This window comes from Hoplias malabaricus, chromosome 3, assembly GCF_029633855.1.
Source record: "Hoplias malabaricus isolate fHopMal1 chromosome 3, fHopMal1.hap1, whole genome shotgun sequence".
Taxonomy (NCBI): domain Eukaryota; kingdom Metazoa; phylum Chordata; class Actinopteri; order Characiformes; family Erythrinidae; genus Hoplias; species Hoplias malabaricus.
Genome location: NC_089802.1, coordinates 65,976,587 through 65,999,536, shown reverse-complemented (window position 1 = coordinate 65,999,536; position 22,950 = coordinate 65,976,587). Strand labels below are relative to the sequence as shown.

The 22,950-nt window shown below is 38.8% G+C and overlaps 1 protein-coding gene across 1 annotated transcript; it reads right to left on the bottom strand.

Moving 5' to 3' along the window:
* Positions 1-2,007: 2,007 nt before the first annotated feature.
* Positions 2,008-7,052, bottom strand: uqcrh (ubiquinol-cytochrome c reductase hinge protein). The gene is made up of 4 exons (XM_066665316.1): positions 6,867-7,052; positions 6,161-6,199; positions 3,651-3,812; positions 2,008-2,235 (listed from the first exon to the last, which is right to left on the bottom strand). Exons 1-4 carry the CDS (start codon positions 6,909-6,911, stop codon positions 2,203-2,205), a joined length of 279 nt encoding a protein of 92 aa, XP_066521413.1. The 5' UTR covers positions 6,912-7,052; the 3' UTR covers positions 2,008-2,202.
* Positions 7,053-22,950: the final 15,898 nt, after the last annotated feature.

Sequence of the window (22,950 nt, the reverse complement as noted above, 5' to 3'; positions counted from 1 at the left end):
TAGTTTTCCACCTTAAGTAAGTGACCACTTCATAGAGACGGTCACGTTAAAATTAATACCACCTTAAAAAGACTCCCATTACATTTTGCAGGCCACATTAAAATGAATGAATATTGACTCTGCGGAGTTCAGTAAGAAAGGAAACATTTACACCAACGAAGGGCAGAGAAATCAGCCAATAAATAAAGATTAAAAAAAATAAATAAAGAAAAGCTAATTCTAAATTAAACTACAGCCCGAATGCAAATTGCAAATGCTCTGACTAATCTCTCTCGATCGAGCGTCGTACAGGTGTCGGGCTGGTTATGCCGGCTAAAAAACAAACAAACAAATTTTGTCATTCGTTAGAATTTATTTATTTATGTCACAATAAAGTCTTTTTCACCATTTTTTAAAATGTATTTATTCACTGTGGCTTCAAGCTAAGCTAAATACGCTAAATACTACTGTTCCAGGACTCATCAGAAGCTAAAATTTTATATATTATAATTTTTAAAATGTATATTTTTATATAATATAGGAATAAATATAGTAAATGATAAGTATACTGAGTAAAAAATAAATGCACAAAATTACAAAATATGCATAAATATACAAATTATAAACTATAAACTTTACATTATATATTACATACCACATTTGTTTTATTCTTTCTCTAATTCCATTATATATATATATATATATATATATATATATATATATATATATATATATATATAAACAAACATTGAATAATATCAATGTAAAAACATACATATCACTTCACCTAGCCAAGCCCTGTTGTGTTGCATGGGCACTGGGTATGAACATCCCAGATCAAATCTAGTCACAGGTTATCTATTGGACTGAGGTCTAGGCTTTGACTTGGCCACCCCAGAACCTTCACCTTGATGCTTTGGGTCAGTGTTGCTGGAAATAAGCCATAGTCCTTGTGCAGACTGAATCAGATTGTCCTCCAGGATTTGCCTATATTTTGCTGCATTAATTTTACCCTCTATTCTTACTCTTTCTCTATTCTCTAGGGCCTACTGTAAAGCATTCACACAGCATGATACTGCAATCACCATGCTTCAACATGGGTATGGTGTGTTTGTGGTGATGTGTAGTGTAAAGTGTCTGCAAAACATAGTCTGATGGCAAGAAAGCTCAATTTTAGTTGCATCAGATTAAAGCACTTAGTTCCAGTTAAGCTGGAATCTTACACATCTTTCTTGAAGTCTGAAGAATACAATTCACCCAGTGTCTTTTCTTTGCTACTCTCCCCTAAAGCATTGGATGGTGAAGAATATGGACATCTCCACATTTTGGGGTGGTTTCCCAGACGGGGATTAAGCCTAGTCCTGAACTAAACAACATTTTCAATTGTGATTTTCCACAGGACTGGACTTAATCCCTGTCTGAGAAACCACCTCTTTAACGTCTTCAGATTTGTCATAAGTGTCTTGTTGGGAATGTTCAGTGAATGGAAAAACATTTTTTGACCATCCTGATTTTTCAAAAACCTTTTCTCAGTGTTACATGGTGTACCTGTAGCCAGGAACAATGTTTTATCAGTGACTGGACACCCGTGATTTATATTATGGTCACTAAAGACAAATTCACTGCACAAAAAAGTGATCTTTTTTTTTTTTTTAAACTGATTGAAAGATTAATAACACCATGTACATTAACCTTAAAAGATAATGTCAATTTGAAGAGCATGGATATTTATGGAATAACATTCTGTATTGTGAATGTTAACATTAATTTGATTAGACTACATTACAGAAATCTGTTTCCACTCTGACATTAAGGATCTTTTTCCCTTTGTCAATTATATTGACCATGACTCCCATTTATAAAAAACAAAAGCAAATAATATTAAAGGGATGAATGTGTTTTGATGAATATGTTTGATCCCCACTCTCTTCACATCTGACAAAATTGCCCTTAGTTTGTACTGTGACTTATTACAATTTATTTGTATATTAATTGAACTTACATGTTAATGATGAGCACATTAATTATTATACATTTTATTTTTATTTCAGAGAAGTACATATTACAGTTTATTCACAATTCATCACAAAAAAACCTAGACAAGATGATGGAAGTAGAGTGCCTGAAGTGGAGAGACTGCCAGAAATCACATCGCAGCCTATAAATAATATTGGAGCTTGGTCTGATTCTGGCAGGACGTCCATGTAGAAGCGATGATAGGCTTCATTTGAGTGAATGAAAGAGTTTGTGGGCCACCTAGAAAAAAGTAAGAAACACAATTCAACAAGATTTAAAAGCTTTACTAATTAGAAAATGCTTAAAACTTTTAAATGATTAGCTGGATTAATTGAGAGTTGGTTAGTGGATGACAGTGAAAAAAAGAAAATTGTTTTACTAGAATAAAAATTGTTAATTACAACAAAGATTATGTTGCTCACAAGCAACATGTCAATTTATAGTTTCAGTGATACAGAAATGCAGTTTAGAACAAATCTTCTGAGATATGGGAAGGTAAAGGCTAAATATTGCCTTTTTATCATCATATATTTTGTAATCAAATGTAAATACTGTTTTACAGAACCCCCCCACCCCCCACCCAAATAGCTCCAAACCCCAGAGAGAATGAATGAAAGTAAATAAATACATATGGCTTAGGTTACATGGTGTAGTATGACATTTGTCACATTGATCATTAATAGTATTTGGGTAAAATTTTGATAGCTGGGAATTAGATCAACGAATTCTGTACAATACCTTAAACTGTATCAATTGTACTTGTGCAGGATGAACTTACGCAGACTTTGGCAATAGCTTTGTGCCACTATTGGGTTGTAAGGGCTATGCTTTTACAAGTTCTTTTAATCTTGTTAACAGGGTATGTGTCTAAACCAATAAGCTGTGAGTAAATGTTGGAAATACAGTTTTTGAAAGGGGTCTAGAGACAAAATAAAATCTAATGTGTATCCAACAGGATGGCGGGTGTAATTGGGGAAAAGAGAAGTCACAGTGCCTAATTTGGAAGAATCCAAACAAGTGGAAAGTCAAATTTAAATCATGGCTGCTAGCAGACGGGTGGCACAACAGGGTGGACTACTTTATCAGGGTAGTAAAATATCCTTCTATCAAGATTTCTCAGCAGCAGTGTTGCAGAGACGTAGAGAATTCCAGCCAGTGTGTCAGCGTCTCCAGGTCACGAAGGCGCGGTATGCTATGCTTTACCCGGCCAGGGTCCGGATAACCTTGGGCTCCACCACTAAAATTTGCAAGTCACCTACCGAGGCTATGGATTTCCCCAATTCCAGTGAAAGCGATAGAGGGCATAATGCCGCAGCTCCTTAAGGTCTACATACAGTGGACTTAGCATATTAACGGAGTAACAAGGGTAATTGTGGTGAAAATATTATATAAATATGTTTCAGAGGTTTACGTGGCTGGTTAGTAATATTGGTATTTTGAGGATAATCTGGGCTCAATATTTATGTTATTTAATTGAATTTTGTGGACATGTATTGATTGTTGCAGACTGCATCGTGGGAGGTATGGTTTGGATTCCCCTTAGTGATGGGGGAACAACCCATTCATTGTCCCATCATCACTCTGTCTTTGTGTCTCTTCGTGTTTCTCTCTCACTCTCAACACTCACACGGTCAAAGAAAAGGAAGTTTACTCACACAGTGGTCTCTTGCATGTAGGAAATCGAAGAGCTCCTCAGTGCAGTCCTCTGTAGTTTCAGACCGCGAACCCACTCTGCTTTCACAGGACTCCAGTTTCTCTCGTGCATGGACACAGTGCTCTGTCTCCTCACATTTCTGTCTAATATTATCTAAAGGATCCTACAACATACACAGACATTTTAACATGACATTATGTTAAATCATAGATTAGTATCAAAGAGGCCTGAACTGTAGGTGATGTGACAGGATGTAATTAATTATCATGGCATAATTTGCAATATTTGTATAAAATAATGCACTATTAATCAAATAGGCTCTGAGCATTCTGAGCATCCTAAAAATACATACATACAGGTGCTGGTCATAAAATTAGAATCGTTGATTTATTTCAGTAATTCCATTCAAAAAGTGAAACTTGTATATTATATTCTTTACACACAGACTGATATATTTCAAGTCTTTATTTCTTTTAATTTGATGATTATAACTGACAACTAATGAAAACCCCAAATTCAGTATCTCAGAAAATTAGAATAGTGTGAAAAAGTTCAATATGAAAGACACCTGGTGCCACACTCTGATCAGCTAATTAAATTGTGGGGGTGATTAACAAAGACTGGACTGCAGCTGGAGTCAGTGCTTCAAGAACCACCACGGACAGACGTATGCGAGTCATGGGTTTCAGCTGTCGCATTCCTTGTGTCAAGCCACTCTCGAACAAGAGACAGCGTCAGAAGCCTCTCGTTTCCGAAAAGGACTGGACTGCTGCTGAGTGGTCCAAAGTTATATTCTCTGATTAAAGTAAATTTTGCATTTCCTTTGGAAATCAATGTCCCAGAGTCTGGAGGAAGAGAGGCAACCCGGGCTCTCATATAACACCTGAGCAGTGCCACAGACTGATTGACTCCATGCCACGCCGCATTGCTGCAGTAATTCAGACAAAAGGAGCCCCAATTAAGTACTGAGTGCTGTACATGTTCATACTTTTCAGTTGGCCAGCATTTCTAAAAATCCCTTTTTTGTATTAGTCTTAAGTAATACTCTAATTTTCTGAGATACTGAAAGACATTTGGGGTTTTCATTAGTTGTCAGTTATAATCATCAAATTAAAAGAAATAAACACTTGAAATATATCAGTCTGTGTGTAATGAATGAGTATAATGTACAAGTTTCACTTTTTGAATGGAATTACTGAAACAAATTCTAATTGTATGTACATACATACACACACATTATATATATATATATATAGACAGAAACTGTTTAAATAAAAGTGATAAGATTTTTTATACACATTTCTTCTAGTTCGATATACTTTGTGTATAGCATCTCTCACTGACTGAGGTTCATTAAAGGGTGCTGCTGTCAATTCACTGTTCCATCTAGTTTTTTGGCGTGGTGGTGGCTCACACTCTTCTCCTCCTCCTATCACTAGAAGCACTGAGAGCCAAACGTTGTGGCCATTTTTGGCAGTTTTCCTGTGGCTTTTAAACTGTTCATATCAATATTGGAATTATAGTTATTTGCCAAAATGAAGAAACATATAGTGATCAATTTTTGTCTTTTGTGGAAGTAGCAACCCTATGTGGAGGATATACTGTTGCATTACATTATGAAAATGTATAGAGTAAGTGCCAAGAGGAAAATGAGAAACAAACTTCCCAGCAATACAGATGAGATAACAGCCACCATCAAAGCCACCTGGGCTTTAATAACATTACAGCTGTACTACAAGCTGATTGCCTTCATGCCACAATGCATTCATGCAGTAAAATTAGTGGTAAAGGAACACCAGCCCAGTACTGAGTGTACTGTATAAAGGAACATACTTCACAGAAGTCTGATCTTATGAAATATTAAAATAATTTGAACCACTGAATTTCTGATTTTCATTACATCAAAAGTAAGAAAAAAAAGTCACTAAGTGTAATGAATATAAAAAATAATGTATTAAATTATGAGCCAAAATGAAGTTTCTCACAATGACAACATTTTCTGAGATGAACCTGTATGTAATTGCATAGGATGTGCAGAAGAACATATTCCATGCGTAGATGCATTCATTCCTTGTCTGTAACCGCTTATCCAGTTCAGGGTCACAGTGAGTCCGGAGCCTACCCGGAATCACTGGGCATAAAGCGGTAATACCTGCTGGAAGGTGCGCCAGCCTTCACAGGGCGACACACATTCAAACATTCACTCACACTCTCCGACCAAGGGACAGTTGAGTAGGACTTTGAGATGAAACCCACACGGCTACTGTTTAGAAGTGTAAAGTTTCTGCCATATTTTGCACTGAACCCCCCCCTATTTGGCATAGTATGAAGACAAGCTCCTGAAGGCAGATAAAAAAATAATTAAATAATTAGCAGATCTTTCTCCTATTGAGTAGCCATCTTACATTGTTCAGCTTTAACAGATTTGCCTGAACTGAGAATTCAGAAAAATGGTACAGAGGAAGAGTCCCTGTCCCATCATAACCATTATATATTTTTAAATCAACATACCACCAAATCTTCTTCCTCCTCCTCTTCTTCTTCTTCCTCCTACATGAAACAAGTTGATAGATTGAACAGAATCACAGTTAAGCATATCAGAGATATCAGTCTCGTTCAACCTCCATAGGCAAGGCAAAGGCCTCGCCAATGACCTTCCATTTTTAAAGAGTTAAGAAAAAATAAATCAGAAATAATAATTAATTCTACTTTAAATTTGCAGTGGCGTATTGTGTATTTGCCTTATATGAGAATTACGTGGACAGTGCTTTTGAAAATACAGTAATAGTTTGAGGTGCAATTAAACAAACTTTGAAAAAAAGCCAATTTCACAGCTGTGACATGGAAAATGTCCTACATAACTCTTTAGCAGGTGTTCATGCGATATACATGTTGATTTACAAACCTCCCAATCACATCATTTCGTATCAAATCTCTCAACGTATGAAGAGTTTGATCCGATATAGAGACGCTTGTAGACTAATGTAGCAAGCACATATTGGTTATACACTAGCCGGCTACAAAGCTTCTTATGTGTATAATACAGTAATTTAATAAAGGGGTTTAGTTTTTAAATTGAATTCATTTTGCAGTAAATCCCGGCTCTAGCGAATAGGCGTTAATACAGGCCTCAAAACCTGAGCAAGAACTCTGTTAACTCCTCCATTCCAAAAACACAGTTTACACTCTGCGAAGAGAGGTTTTTACGAGCTCTTACCTGCTCTGGGTCTCCGTTTGATATCATTTTTTCCTCAAACACCATGTTTTCAGTGGATTTGTCCTACAGCTCGTCCACAGTTCTGTAGAGGACAATGTGACACTAAGCGGAAGCGTGAAGCCAGATACTAGCCATCTGTTAGTAAAAGCCCCGAAAATACACTTCCGCTGAACTCTTGAGGCAAAACTACATCACTGGATGTTAGAAGTGTTTCTAATTTTCTTATTTCTAATCCTTTCTAATGAACCAAAAACTAGTTACAAACAGCCCAGACCTGTCTCCTATAGATAGTGCCCTCGCACGGATACTTAAAATATTTCAAAGGAGTATTGTTTTTATGAGTATTTTATGACTATGACTAAAACAAATTTTGCCTTGTAACAGGAACTATAATGAAAGGACCATGTGACTGAAATTGTGTTTCTACAAGCTATCTAAATTTGAAAAAATCTCACTATAAAACTCTATAGGTTATTCCAGAATAATACATGCGTTATATATTCCGACCTCTAGATTTTTAACACTCTGTTTCCGTTCTGTTAACTCCATGCACCACACCGCGGTCACGCCATCTACACTAGGATTTTCTGTGCGCGTCTACATCGCGGTTTACGGTAGAACGTGTGCGAGCGAGAGGGGGACTCGCAGAAAAGGGCAGATATTGAAAATCCATAAGAAATGGAATTTAAAACATAATTCCACATAATTCACTACAATTAATAACAAAAACAGGCCTGATTGATTAAAAGAACGTTTGCAACCCTTAAAAAGTCCAGAAAGGTCCATAAAATTGAGGGAATTCAGTTTCCATGAGATTAAAATTAAAAATCAAACTGTTACCAGAAGATTCCACTGTTGTATTGAAAAACATGTCCTCAGATACACAGGGTTTAATATTTAAGTGTTTTTACTGTAGGAATTAGGAGTAATAGGCTTGAAAAAAACTCAGATATTAAACCCCATAAAATGGTTAAATCAAACCTATCAAATGTTACCAGCTCACTCAACTGCAGTCTTGAAGAACATGTTCTCAGGTACCCAGAATATAATTTTCATACATTTTTACTGTAAGAATTTGGAGTAATAGCATTGCAAATTTCAGTAGAAAAAATGTTTAATTTGTAAATATTGCAAAATTGTGAGAGCTATTAAAGTGTTAAATCAAACTATTACCAGACCACTCCACTGCAGCCTTGGAGAACATGTTCTCAGGTACCCATGGTATAATTTTCATACATTTGTACTGTAGGAATTTTGAGTAATATTATTTCAATACTCATAAAAATGATGTTTAATTTTCCATATATGGCAATTTGAGTGGGTACATGAGAACATGTTCTTCGAGGCTGCAGTGGAGTGGTCTGGTAACAGTTTGATTCAACCCTTTAATAGCACTCAACATTTGCCATATAAGTTAATGAAACATAATTTTTACTGAAATTTGCAATGCTCTTACTCCAAATTCCTACAGTAAAAATGTATGAAAAGTATACCCTGAATACCTGAGAATATGTTCTTCAAGGCTGCAGTGGAGTGGTCTGGTAACAGTTTAATTTAACCCTTTAATGGGAAAATCTTGCCATATATGCAAATTAAACATCATATTTATGAGTTTGAAATGCCATTACTCCAAATTCCCCACAGTATAAATGTATGAAAAATATAATCTGGGTACCTGAGAACATGTTCCTCAAGGCTGCAGTGGAGTGGTCTGGTAACAGTTTGATTTAACCATTTTATTACCTTCAGCATTCTGCATTTTATGAAATTGTGTTTTTATTAAGTTTGTAATGCTATTACCCCACATTCTTACAGTAAAAATCTATGAACATTATAATCTGGGTACTCTAGAACATATCATTCAAGGCTGCATTGGAATGGATCTGGTAACAGTTTGATTTAACCCTTGAATAGCACGCAAATTGCCATATATAGAAAACGAAACATAATTTTTGTGAGATTTGAAATAATATTACTCAAAATTCCTACAGTACAAATGTAAGAAAAGTATACCATGAATACCTGAGAATATGTTCTTCAAGGCTGCAGTGGAGTGGTCTGGTAACAGTTTGAGTTAACCCTTTAATAGCACGCAAATTACCATATATGGAAAACGAAACATCATTTTTGTGAGATTTGAAATAATATTACTCAAAATTCCTACAGTACAAATGTAAGAAAAGTATACCCTGAATACCTGAGAACATGTTCTTCAAGGCTGCAGTGGAGTGGTCTGGTAACAGTTTGAGTTAACCCTTTAATAGCACTCAAATTATTGCAATATGTGCAAATTAAACTTCATACTTATGAGTTTGAAATTATATTACTCCAAATTCCTATAGTAAAAATGGATGAAAATTATTCCCTGGGTACCTGAGAACATGTTCTTCAAGGCTGCAGTGGAGTGGTCTGGTAACAGTTTGATTCAACCCTTTTGCCATATAAGTTAATGAAACATAATTTTTACTGAAATTTCCAATGCTCTTACTCCAAATTCCTACAGTACAAATGTGAGAAAAGTATACCCTGAGTACCTGAGAATATGTTCTTCAAGGCTGTAGTGGAGTGGTCTGGAAACAGATTTAACCCTCCAATATTCATTCATTCATTATCTGTAACCGCTTATCCAATTCAGGGTCGCGGTGGGTCCAGAGCCTACCTGGAATCATTGGGCGCAAGGCGGGAATACACCCTGGAGGGGGCGCCAGTCCTTCACAGGGCAACACAGACACACACACATTCACTCACACCTACGGACACTTTTGAGTCGCCAATCCACCTACCAACGTGTGTTTTTGGACTGTGGAAGGAAACCGGAGCACCCGGAGGAAACCCACGCAGACACGGGGAGAACACACCAACTCCTCACAGACAGTCACCCGGAGCGGGAATCGAACCCACAACCTTCAGGTCCCTGGAGCTGTGTGACTGTGCCACCGTGCCGCCCAACCCTCCAATAGGTCTCACAATTTTGCAATATTTGCAAATTAAACAATTTTATCTACTGAAATTTGCAATGCTATTATTCCAATTTCTTACAGTAAAAATGTATGAAAATTATATTCTGGGTACATGAGAACATGTTCTTCAAGACTGGAGTGGGCTGGTAAGAGATTGTTTTAATAATTTTATGGAATTTAATATCTGAGTTTTTTCAAGCCTATTGCTCCTAATTCTTACAGTACATATACATAAATATTATACCCTGTGTACCTGAGGGCATGTTTTTCAATACAACTGGAATTTTCTGGTAACCGTTTGATTTTTAATTTTAATCTCAGGGAAACTGAATTCCCTCCAGTTTATGGACCTTTCTGGACTTTTTAAAGGGTTGCAAACCGTTCTTTTAGGCAATCAGGCCTGTTTCTGTTATGTAGTGAATTATGTGGAATTATGTTTTAAATTCCATTTCTTATGGATTTTCAATATCTGTGCTTTTCTAGGAGTCCCCCTCTCGCTCGCACACGTTCTACCGTAAACCGCGATGTAGATGGGCACAGGAAATCCTTTCGCAAAGTGCAGATGGCATGACCGCGGTCTGACAACACAGTTAGTGCTGTTAGTGTTAGTGCCCTTTTCCCATTTCGTCAATGCTCAGGACCCCCATAAAACAGGTAACTTATGTCGAATTGTACTACCTTGTATGTGCTTTACCAACTTAAATACTGCGGAGGTTAAACTAACCGCACATCAGATATTCGTGCACAGATAATGACACAGCTGTACTACACATTACGTGTGAAGACCTGAAAGACAGCCCATACATTTGATGGAAAATTAACCACTACCATTTCAGTGTTTACAATACCATGTATGGAATATAAAATAATATTACTGTTGTTTTTGAGTAAATGGCATAAAATAATCCCTATAATTGTGCATTGCTTTTAATAAGTCAATTTTACTGCTTTATAAAATTGTATTTTCTAATACGTAGTTCATAAAACCATCAGTTATCTATTCTGTGTTTACCATACTATGTCCCTATAAAATTTGAAAGCGATATTACTGTAGATATTACTGTATAGTTTTTGAGTAAATGGCATCCAAAATCCCCATAAATGGCCATCATGTAATTTTTTACTTAAGCAACCCGAATGTTAAGTAAACTGAACTTATAATATTAACAAAATAATCCTGTAATTCCAACCATATTGGTTAGTCTGTCTAGCAGAATATTATGGTCAACTGTATCAAAAGCTACACTGAGGTCAAATAGAACCAGCATGGATATGCAGTCTTGAACAGTGGCGAGAAGAAGGTCATTTGTTATCTTAACTAAAGCCATTACAGTTCCATGGTGTGCCCGAAAATCTGATTTAATTTTTTCATTCCTATGCAGGTATGAGCTGTTTGAGTTGTTGGGCCACAACCTTTTCTAAGATCTTAGTCATAAATGGCAGAGTAGAGATAGGACTGTAAGGTCAAACTTGATCAGGGGTTTTATAACTGCTAGTTTAAATGATTTGGGAATGTGACCCAGACTATGGGACAAATTTATGATTGTTAAAAGGAGATTGATTATAACTGGTACAACTCCTTTAAATAGTTTAGTTGGTATTGTGTTAAGTGTGTAGGTTGTACAGTTTGATGGGTAGAGAAGCAAAGAGGGATTCCAGAAACAAAAGACCTTACCAGTAATAAAACCAATGAAAATAAAAATGGCAAAACACAAACCAATATAAGTATCAAATAACTGCAAAGAGTAATAAAGTAACCAAGTGTCTTTTAAAAATACACTATTGATGTTTTTTTCTGTTTTACATTCACAACACTTACTTTTCTGCTCATGATTCTAAGAATTCTGCTTGCGTATTTATTTTTGCTTTTGTAGAACTCCATAACACAAAATTCACTCCATATAAGAATGCTCTGTGGAATGTCCAAGGCTTCTGAGTCGAAACTTCGGGAATCGGAGGATCGATTATTTTTGGACAGAGCATCGCAGCGCCCAGTACCAATGACGCTGAAGTTGGCTTCTTACTGGACAGCTACTTATTCTGAATTTTTGTTCCACCTTAAATGATGCAGTAGTTGTATTCTGTCGCCACTAGATGGTAAAATAAGAACATGAATTCCATACCATGGAAAAACTACATGTTTGGCTTAATTCCAAGGAAAGATCTCAAGTGTCTCAATAATCTGAAAGGCTCATTGAACATAGGCAAGGCAAGTTTATTTATAGAGCACCTTTCATACAAAAGCAATTCAAAGTGCTTTACAGAAGAAACAGTTAAATTAAAAGCAAGAATAACACTCATATATGTCCAGTAAAACAATTAAAATATTGCAGTATAAGGAAATACATAAAATGAGTAAAAGAAAACATGATAAAAATTCATTCATTCAAGTCTGGAGCCTACCCAGAATCATTGGGCGCAAGGCAGATCACTCCCTGGAGGGAGCGCCAGTCCTTCACAGGGCGACACACACACTCACACCTATGGACACTTTTGAGTCTCCAATCCACCTACCAACATGTGTTTTTGGAGTGTGGGAGGAAACTGGCGCACCCAGAGGAAACCCACGCAGACACAGAGAGAACACACCACACTCCTCACAGACAGTCACCCGGAGTGGTGTGACAGCGACACTACCTGCTGTGCCACCGTGCCACCACCCCACATGATAAAAATGATTCAAACAATACAATTAAAGAAAAGGTGACGTTACAGAATAAAAGTGCAGAGTATTTTAAACCGAGTAGTAAGCCTGCGCAAACAGGAATGTTTTAAGTCTTGTATGGAAGCAAATCTGTCTCATTAGATTTTGAAATATTACCACCTTTGAATTTGTAGATTTGAGATTTGTTTTGCACTGAAATTATGTATATGAATTTTGTTGCTTTTGAATTGAAGTCCTCAGATTTCCACCTCTGAATAATTTTCTTAGCAATTATGTATCTGAATATAATTGCTCTTGAATTGAACTCGTGAGTTTTCAAGAACACGTTTTCACTCTTATTATGTTTCAAAGTTAATAAATTCAGATAAAAAAAATTAAAGCTTAAAAAATTCAAACAATATATTTTGCAATATATAGTTGCTCTAATTTGATAGGCCAAATTCAGATGCCAAAATACAAATAAAAAAATTCAGAATACACATCAACGGATAAGCAATCGATTCTGTCTCCAATCGAACCAACATCCAACCACGACGCTGAAGTTAGTTACTTATTCGCCAGTTTCTTATTTGGATTTCCTGTTTACCTTAAATGCGGCACTATTTGCATCCTGTCGCCGCTAGATGGCGAAATACGAACACAATTTCCATACCGTGGAAAAACTACACGTTTAGCTTCCTTCCGCGGATCAAGTGTCTCAAAAATCTGAAAAGCTTATTAAAGACACAATATAACAGACTATTAATATCCTGAAGAAGAATAAATTTTACTGTGGACTTTTTTTGTAAGGGCCCTGTGAACATAGCATGTGATATGACAGAATCTGTGGAAATATGAACTGTGGGGATACAGTCGTGTGAAAATTAGAACACCCCATGAAAGCCTTTGTCTTTTTAAACATATTTAAACATATGGACATTTGACTTTCATTTGAACAGCACTGAGAAATGGAGCTTATACAAACAAAAATTACTTATAAACATAGGTTGTACAATGTAATGAAGAACAATTTACATTTCTTGTGAGGAAAAAGTTAGGACACCCTCTCATTTATTACTATTTAAAATGTCTATATTTAGAATCAGGTGCACCACATCACCTGCAAATGATTAGACCGTTGTTAAAGAGGACATTGGAAGAGGCTGTCTTATTTAAACCTCAGACGTTAGTTTGATTTGCCCTTGATTGTTGAAATGAGTGGTATCACCATGCACAGATCTAAAGAGCCCTCCGAGGCCTTCAGAAAGAAGGTTATAGATGTATATGAGCCAGGCTGAGAAATCAGCCATTCCACTGTCCAGGAAATTATTTATGCGTGGAGAACATTTAAACCAACTGCCAGTAAGGCCAGGTCAGGCCATCCTCACAAGTTCAGTCCAAGAACAGACCACAAGGTGCATAAAGAAGTCTCCATCAATCCTAAAATGTCATCATGGGACCTACAAGTGCTTCAACTGTGAAGCACGGAGGTGGAAATGTCATGGTTTGGGGTTGCTTTGCTGCAGCAGTGCCTGGCAAGCTCTCAATCATAGAATCTACTAGGGCTGGGCAATTAATCGAAATAGACTTTTGGAACTTCTAATTGACATAATGTTGTCCATATTAATTATATATTTTATTTTTATTCTGTTATGTCCCCACTGTGTGTTCATGTACTCTCCCGATGCTACCAAGGGGCAGTCACGTCATTTTACCATATGGAAGCAACCTAAACACTGAGGCTGAGCAGCTCAGACCAAAGAAAAACACAGCGTCTGTGGTTTGGACGTTTTGACTATAATATAGACGACACTGAACAAAAAGTCAAATGTAAACACTGAGAAAAAACAGTGTCAGTGACCAAAGTACAATCACACACCAAATATAAACAGTGCCAACAAATGAGAGGAACAAGCTCCCAGCTTTAATACTGAAGCATATCACCAGTACAAGCCTGGTCACTGAACTATGAGGGTCAAAAATAACAAACAAACACAAAATAATTGTTCATTAATCATAATAAAATGTACAATTAATTGTAATGTTGATTTGCCCTAATATCATCCAGCACTGGAATCTTCTATGGATTCTTCACTGTATCAGAGGGTGCTTGAGGAAAGTGTCCAAAAACTGAAGCTGAAGTGGATGTGGACCCTGCAACATGACCACAAACCAAAATATTCCAGTAAATTCACATGTAAATGGTTCAAAAGAAATGGTGTTCTGGAACGGCCAAATCAGAGCCCGGATCTTACTGCTACTGAGGCTGTGGGGTGATATGTTAATTCAAGAAACCCCTCAAATATCACACAGCTGAAAGAATTCTGCATGGAAGAATGAAAAAAAAAAACATTCTCCCAGTCGATGTCAGAGACGGGTAGATGTTTACAGGAAACTAATCTAGGAAATTAGTCTTGTACTTTGATAGCAGGTTCCGAATATCCCTTTCCAAAGCTGACATTCTTTGTAGACGTCCGTAACAGTTCTGACAGCACATGTGTTGAACAAAATGATGAGGCATTTCACAGGTTTCTTCTACTGTAGCCTGTTGAAACTGTCCTGGTTGTTGGAACAGTCCTGGTTCCTAGAGCAATCGCACTACTTTAAAAAGTATCAAAAGCAGAAAATATTCAGTTTTGGCTTCGTAGTGCTGCTGACTGTATATTTAAAAGCTCAGATACTCTATCACAGAAAAACAAGCAGGTTTTGAAAAAAATAAAAAGGAAAGACAAAGATAGCAGAGCTAGGCAGCAAAGCATCTGAACAGCAAGAAAGCATAAAACATACAATATAACAGACTATTAAAATCCTAAAGATGAAGAAATTATGGAATATTTTGTAATGGCTCTGTGAACATAGCATGTATGTAAAACATTATCAAAATCCAGAAATTTTAGTTTGGATTTTCAGATAAACTGAAAAAAAAAATGAATGAGCCATTCAGATTTCTGAGACGCTTATAACATTTCCTAGAAATTAAGCAAAATAGTGCAATTTCCCCACACATTTTATTATATCTCACATTTTATTATATCTCATGTGATGTTCACAGGGCCATTACAAAAAAAAAAAAAACACCTTAAATTTGTTCATCTTCAGAATTCTAATTGTCTTTTAAATTATATCTTCAGTGAGCCTTTCAGATTTTGAGAAACTATGAAAATGAAATAATACGAATATGAATGATATGAAAAATAGATAATGTCCAAGGAAATAAGCCACACATACTCTTTCCCCACTTAATGTGCCTTTCAGATTTCTTGACACTTTGAAAATATAGAAATAATTTCCTCGAAATTAAGCAAAAAATGCAATTTCCCCACACATTTCCCAACATTCTCTAATGTCACATGCTATGTTCACAGGCCCATTACAAACAAAATCCACAGTAAAATTTCTTCATCTTCATGATTTTCATAGTCTGTTATATGGATTCTTCAATTAGACTTGAAGAGAAGGCCATTACAAAAACAATTCCACATTAAAATTTGATCATCTTCAAAATTGTAATATTCTGTTAAATTATATCTTCAATGAGCCTTTCAGATTTTGAGATTTTGAAAATGAAGAGATCACTTCCTAAGAATTAAGCCAACCGTGTAGGTTTTCCACGGTATGAAAATCATGTACTTATTTTTCCCCATCACTCGTTTAAAGTGAAAATCCGAATAAGAAGCCCACTTCAGCATCGTCCAGTACCACAGTGCGCAAATGATTTGCTTATACTTTTGTAGTCAGTTAAGCAAGATCCCATCCATGTTTTGGTCGATTTAGAAATAGCAGCGTTTATTCTTTGATGAGATTATCATGACCTGACCTGAACATGACCTGAACCCAAACATATCGATCAATGAGAACAAATATCAACCCTGTTTCTGTACGGGAACACAGAGTTCGTTCTTGGGTTTGGTAAAGATCCAACAGAAACATCATTGGCTTCAATAGATATCCTGTTCTCTTATTGAGAATATTCAACTCTTTTACTGTTAAAACATTCTGTATTGCATTAAGGCTGAGATGGAGTGTAGTCGAGATGTTACTGTGCTGTCGCCTTTTTGTCCCGTCACACTAATACCGGAAGTATGTCACAGCGGATCCTGTGCTGGTACACACAGAAGCACAGCGGATCCTGTGCTGGTACACGGTGCAGCACAGCGACTACTGTGTCTGTACATGCTGCAGAATAGCGGATCCTGTGCCGGTACATGCTGCAGAACAGCGGATCCTGTGCCAGTACACACAGCAGCACAGCGGATCCTGTGCTGGTACACGCTGCAGAACAGCAGATCCTGTGCCGGTACATGCTGCAGAACAGCGGATCCTGTGCCGGTACATGCTGCAGAACAGCGGATCCTGTGCCGGTACACACAGCAGCACAGCGGATCCTGTGCTGGTACACGCTGCAGAACAGCGGATCCTGTGCCGGTACATGCTGCAGAACAGCGGATCCTGTGCCGGTACATGCTGCAGAACAGCGGATCCTGTGCCGGTACACCAAGCAGCACAGCGGATCCTGTGCTGGTACACGCTGCAGCACAGTGACTACTGTGTCGGTACATGCTGCAGAATAGCGGCTACTGTGCCGGTACATGCAGCAGAACAGCAGATCCTGTGCTGGTACACACAGCAGCACAGCGGCTCCTGTGCTGGTGCACACAGCAGCACAGCAGATCCTGTGCCGGCACACGCTGCAGCACAGTGGCTACTGTGCCAGTACATGCTGCAGAACACCGGATCCTGTGCCGGTACACACAGCAGAACAGCGGATCCTGTGCCGGTACACACAGCAGAACAGCGGATTCAGTGCCGGTACACACAGTAGAACAGCGGCTCTTGTGTCGGTACACCTGGCAGAACGGCCGCTCCTTTGCCGGTACACCCAGCAGAACAGCGGCTCCTGTGCCGGTACACCCAGCAGAACAGCGGCTCCTGTGCCGGTACACCCAGCAGAACAGCGGCTCCTGTGCCGGTAAGGTTTTACTTTAATTAAATATTGGATGTGCTTGTGTGTTAAAGTGTTGTGATTTTTACTGTACATGGCGTGACCAATTATCACGAAAATCATCCATGAAATTCCCAATAAGTTTGGTGTCACATGACCCTCTTCCCATTGAAAAAGCAAACGTTGGATCCAAAATGGCAGACTTCAAAATGGCCACCATGGTCACCACCCATCTTGAAAAGTTTCCCCCCTCCCATATAGTAATGTGCCACAAACAGGAAGTTAATATCACCAACCATTCCCATTTTATTAAGGTGCATTCATATAAATGGCCCACCCTGTATATTAAAAAAATGGTACTGAATATATCTATAATTGATTTTTTATGTTTGAGGTTTTGTTTTTGTAAATCAATGTCACATTAATCTGCCCCAGTAGATTAATGTTGATACACAGTGTCAGCCAGAGCTGTTTCAATTACATTTTAGAATACACGGTCATATGACAGTATTATGACCACAATATTTCTGTCCATTCTCCCAACTTCACTGATCATACAGCAGCCCTTTATTCTACAGTTACAGACTGCAGTCCATATGATGCTTTGGATACTTTTTTGGCCCCTTTCATCCTTCAATGGGCAGGTCCCTACCAGGTGTTGCTGCAATAAATAATTAGTAAAGAGCCTGTAGTAGCAATGCCTCAGTGTTTTTGAAGGTGTAATTTTAAGGGAAACACCCAGTGTTGCTTTAATGTAGTTTATGGTTTAATTATAATTTATGGTATTTTTCCTCCTTATTCATAATCAATCCTCCACATATATAGTAATTTAAATGTTGCATGAGGCAGGTTTTGTATTTTCTTTTGAATGTTGCCCACACAGATTTTACTGTGCACCACATGACTTTCCATATCAGAGTCTTTTCCATATCACTTTTCCATATCAACATATCACTGGTGATCATGTCAGGTAAGTTAGGCTGTGTCCACATGTACTGTTAGGCAATGTTATTTTTACTTTTTGTTTGAGTAATTACTTAACTATACTGACTATGATTATCGGGAAAACAGGCAAAAGTACAGAATTTGTGTCTGTGACAGAACTCAAAGAAAAAGCAAACGGTTCATAATGTCCATACTGCATGAAGACGACGACCTGCTCAGACTGACATCTCTCATCCAAACATTTGAGATTTGCCATATATTACACACATAATAATGAAGGTAAGCATTTGCTATTATATACTTTATATACTTTGCTATGAGAGTTTAGAGATAATCACCACAAATGTAAATAAAAGGTTTTGTATCGTTGTGTAAATCTCATTAACTATTGTGTTATTACATTAAGGTGAAATTTAAGTTTGAGTAGTCCTTAATGGATGAACTAAACACTCCATACTTGTTCAGTTTAGCCTTTGGCAACTAACCTCTGTCTAGTTTAAGGTTGTCATTTCAGGAACTCATGGACATGGAGAATCAGGGTAAACCTGGATGATGTGCTCACAATTTCTCTTGCTTGGAACGAATGGATGTTTTGAAAAAAATAAAAAGGAAAGACAAAGATAGCAGAGCTAGGCAGCAAAGCATCTGAACAGCAAGAAAGCATAAAACATACAATATAACAGACTATTAAAATCCTAAAGATGAAGAAATTTTACTGTGGAATATTTTGTAATGGCTCTGTGAACATAGCATGTATGTAAAACATTATCAAAATCCAGAAATTTTAGTTTGGATTTTCAGATAAACTGAAAAAAAAATGAATGAGCCATTCAGATTTCTGAGACGCTTATAACATTTCCTAGAAATTAAGCAAAATAGTGCAATTTCCCCACACATTTTATTATATCTCACATTTTATTATATCTCATGTGATGTTCACAGGGCCATTACAAAAAAAAAAAAACACCTTAAATTTGTTCATCTTCAGAATTCTAATTGTCTTTTAAATTATATCTTCAGTGAGCCTTTCAGATTTTGAGAAACTATGAAAATGAAATAATATGAAAATGAATGATATGAAAAATAGATAATGTCCAAGGAAATAAGCCACACATACTCTTTCCCCACTTAATGTGCCTTTCAGATTTCTTGACACTTTGAAAATATAGAAATAATTTCCTCGAAATTAGGCAAAAAATGCAATTTCCCCACACATTTCCCAACATTCTCTAATGTCACATGCTATGTTCACAGGCCCATTACAAACAAAATCCACAGTAAAATTTCTTCATCTTCATGATTTTCATAGTCTGTTATATGGATTCTTCAATTAGACTTGAAGAGAAGGCCATTACAAAAAAAATTCCACATTAAAATTTGATCATCTTCAAAATTGTAATATTCTGTTAAATTATATCTTCAATGAGCCTTTCAGATTTTGAGATTTTGAAAATGAAGAGATCACTTCCTAAGAATTAAGCCAACCGTGTAGGGTTTCCACGGTATGAAAATCATGTACTTATTTTTCCCCATCACTCGTTTAAAGTGAAAATCCGAATAAGAAGCCCACTTCAACATCGTCCAGTACCACAGTGCGCAAATGATTTGCTTATACTTTTGTAGTCAGTTAAGCAAGATCCCATCCATGTTTTGGTCGATTTAGAAATAGCAGCGTTTATTCTTTGATGAGATTATCAAAGCATGACCTGAACCCAAACATATCAATCAATGAGAACAAATATCAACCCTGTTTCTGTACGGGAACACAGAGTTCGTTCTTGGGTTTGGTAAAGATCCAACAGAAACATCATTGGCTTCAATAGATATCCTGTTCTCTTATTGAGAATATTCAACTCTTTTACTGTTAAAACATTCTGTATTGCATTAAGGCTGAGATGGAGTGTAGTCGAGATGTTACTGTGCTGTCGCCTTTTTGTCCCGTCACACTAAGACCGGAAGTATGTCACAGCGGGTCCTGTGCCGGTACTCCCAGCAGAACAGCGGCTCCTGTGCCGATACACACAGCAGCACAGTGGCTCCTGTGCCGGTACACACAGAAGCACAGCGGATCCTGTGCTGGTACACGGTGCAGCACAGCGACTACTGTGTCGGTACATGCTGCAGAATAGCGGATCCTGTGCCGGTACATGCTGCAGAACAGCAGATCCTGTGCCGGTACACACAGCAGCACAGCGGATCCTGTGCTGGTACACACAAAAGCACAGCGGATCCTGTGCTGGTACACGGTGCAGCACAGCGACTACTGTGTCGGTACATGCTGCAGAATAGCCGATCCTGTGCCGGTACATGCTGCAGAACAGCGGATCCTGTGCCGGTACACACAGCAGCACAGTGGCTCCTGTGCTGGTACACACAGAAGCACAGCGGATCCTGTGCTGGTACACGGTGCAGCACAGCGACTACTGTGTCTGTACATGCTGCAGAATAGCGGATCCTGTGCCGGTACATGCTGCAGAACAGCGGATCCTGTGCCGGTACACACAGCAGCACAGCGGATCCTGTGCTGGTACACGCTGCAGCACAGCGACTACTGTGTCGGTACATGCTGCAGAATAGCGGCTACTGTGCCGGTACATGCTGCAGAATAGCGGATCCTGTGCCGGTACATGCTGCAGAACAGCGGATCCTGTGCCGGTACACACAGCAGCACAGCGGATCCTGTGCCCGGTACACACAGAAGCACAGCGGATCCTGTTCTGGTACACGGTGCAGCACAGCGACTACTGTGTCGGTACATGCTGCAGAATAGTCGATCCTGTGCCGGTACATGCTGCAGAACAGCGGATCCTGTGCCGGTACACACAGCAGCACAGCGGCTCCTGTGCCGGTACACACAGAAGCACAGCGGATCCTGTGCTGGTACACGGTGCAGCACAGCGACTACTGTGTCTGTACATGCTGCAGAATAGCGGATCCTGTGCCGGTACATGCTGCAGAACAGCGGATCCTGTGCCGGTACACACAGCAGCACAGCGGATCCTGTGCTGGTACACGCTGCAGAACAGCGACTACTGTGTCGGTACATGCTGCAGAACAGCGGATCCTGTGCCGGTACACACAGCAGCACAGCGGATCCTGTGCTGGTACACGCTGCAGCACAGCGACTACTGTGTCGGTACATGCAGCAGAACAGCAGATCCTGTGCTGGTACACACAGCAGCACAGCGGCTCCTGTGCTGGTGCACACAGCAGCACAGCAGATCCTGTGCCGGCACACGCTGCAGCACAGTGGCTACTGTGCCAGTACATGCTGCAGAACAGCGGATCCTGTGCCGGTACACACAGCAGAACAGCGGATCCTGTGCCGGTACACACAGCAGAACAGCGGATTCAGTGCCGGTACACACAGTAGAACAGCGGCTCTTGTGTCGGTACACCTGGCAGAACGGCCGCTCCGTTGCCGGTACATGATGTGCTCACAATTTCTCTTACTTGGAACGAATGGATGTTTTGAAAAAAATAAAAAGGAAAGACAAAGATAGCAGAGCTAGGCAGCAAAGCATCTGAACAGCAAGAAAGCATAAAACATACAATATAAAAGACTATTAAAATCCTAAAGATGAAGAAATTTTACTGTGGAATATTTTGTAATGGCTCTGTGAACATAGCATGTATGTAAAACATTATCAAAATCCAGAAATTTTAGTTTGGATTTTCAGATAAACTGAAAAAAAAAAATGAATGAGACATTCAGATTTCTGAGACGCTTATAACATTTCCTAGAAATTAAGCAAAAAAGTGCAATTTCCCCACACATTTTATTATATCTCACATTTTATTATATCTCATGTGATGTTCACAGGGCCATTACAAAAAAAAAAAACACCTTAAATTTGTTCATCTTCAGAATTCTAATTGGACATTATCTATGCTGCAGAACAGCGGATCCTGTGCTGGTACATGCTGCAGAACAGCGGATCCTGTGCCGGTACACACAGCAGCACAGCGGATCCTGTGCCGGTACACACAGCAGCACAGCGCAGCGGATCCTGTGCCGGTACACACAGCAGCACAGCGGATCCTGTGCCGGTACACACAGCAGCACAGCGGATCCTGTGCCGGTACACACAGCAGCACAGCGGATCCTGTGCTGGTACACGCTGCAGCACAGCGACTACTGTGTCGGTACATGCTGCAGAATAGCGGCTACTGTGCCGGTACATGCAGCAGAACAGCAGATCCTGTGCTGGTACACACAGCAGCACAGCAGATCCTGTGCCGGCACACGCTGCAGCACAGTGGCTACTGTGCCAGTACATGCTGCAGAACAGCGGATCCTGTGCCGGTACACACAGCAGAACAGCGGATTCAGTGCCGGTACACACAGTAGAACAGCGGCTCTTGTGTCGGTACACCAGGCAGAACGGCCGCTCCTTTGCCGGTACACCCAGCAGAACAGCGGCTCCTGTGCCGGTACACCCAGCAGAACAGCAGCTCCTGTGCCGGTAAGGTTTTACCTTAATTAAATATTGGATGTGCTTGTGTGTTAAAGTGTTGTGATTTTTACTGTACATGGCGTGACCAATTACCACGAAAATCATCCATGAAATTCCCAATAAGTTTGGTGTCACA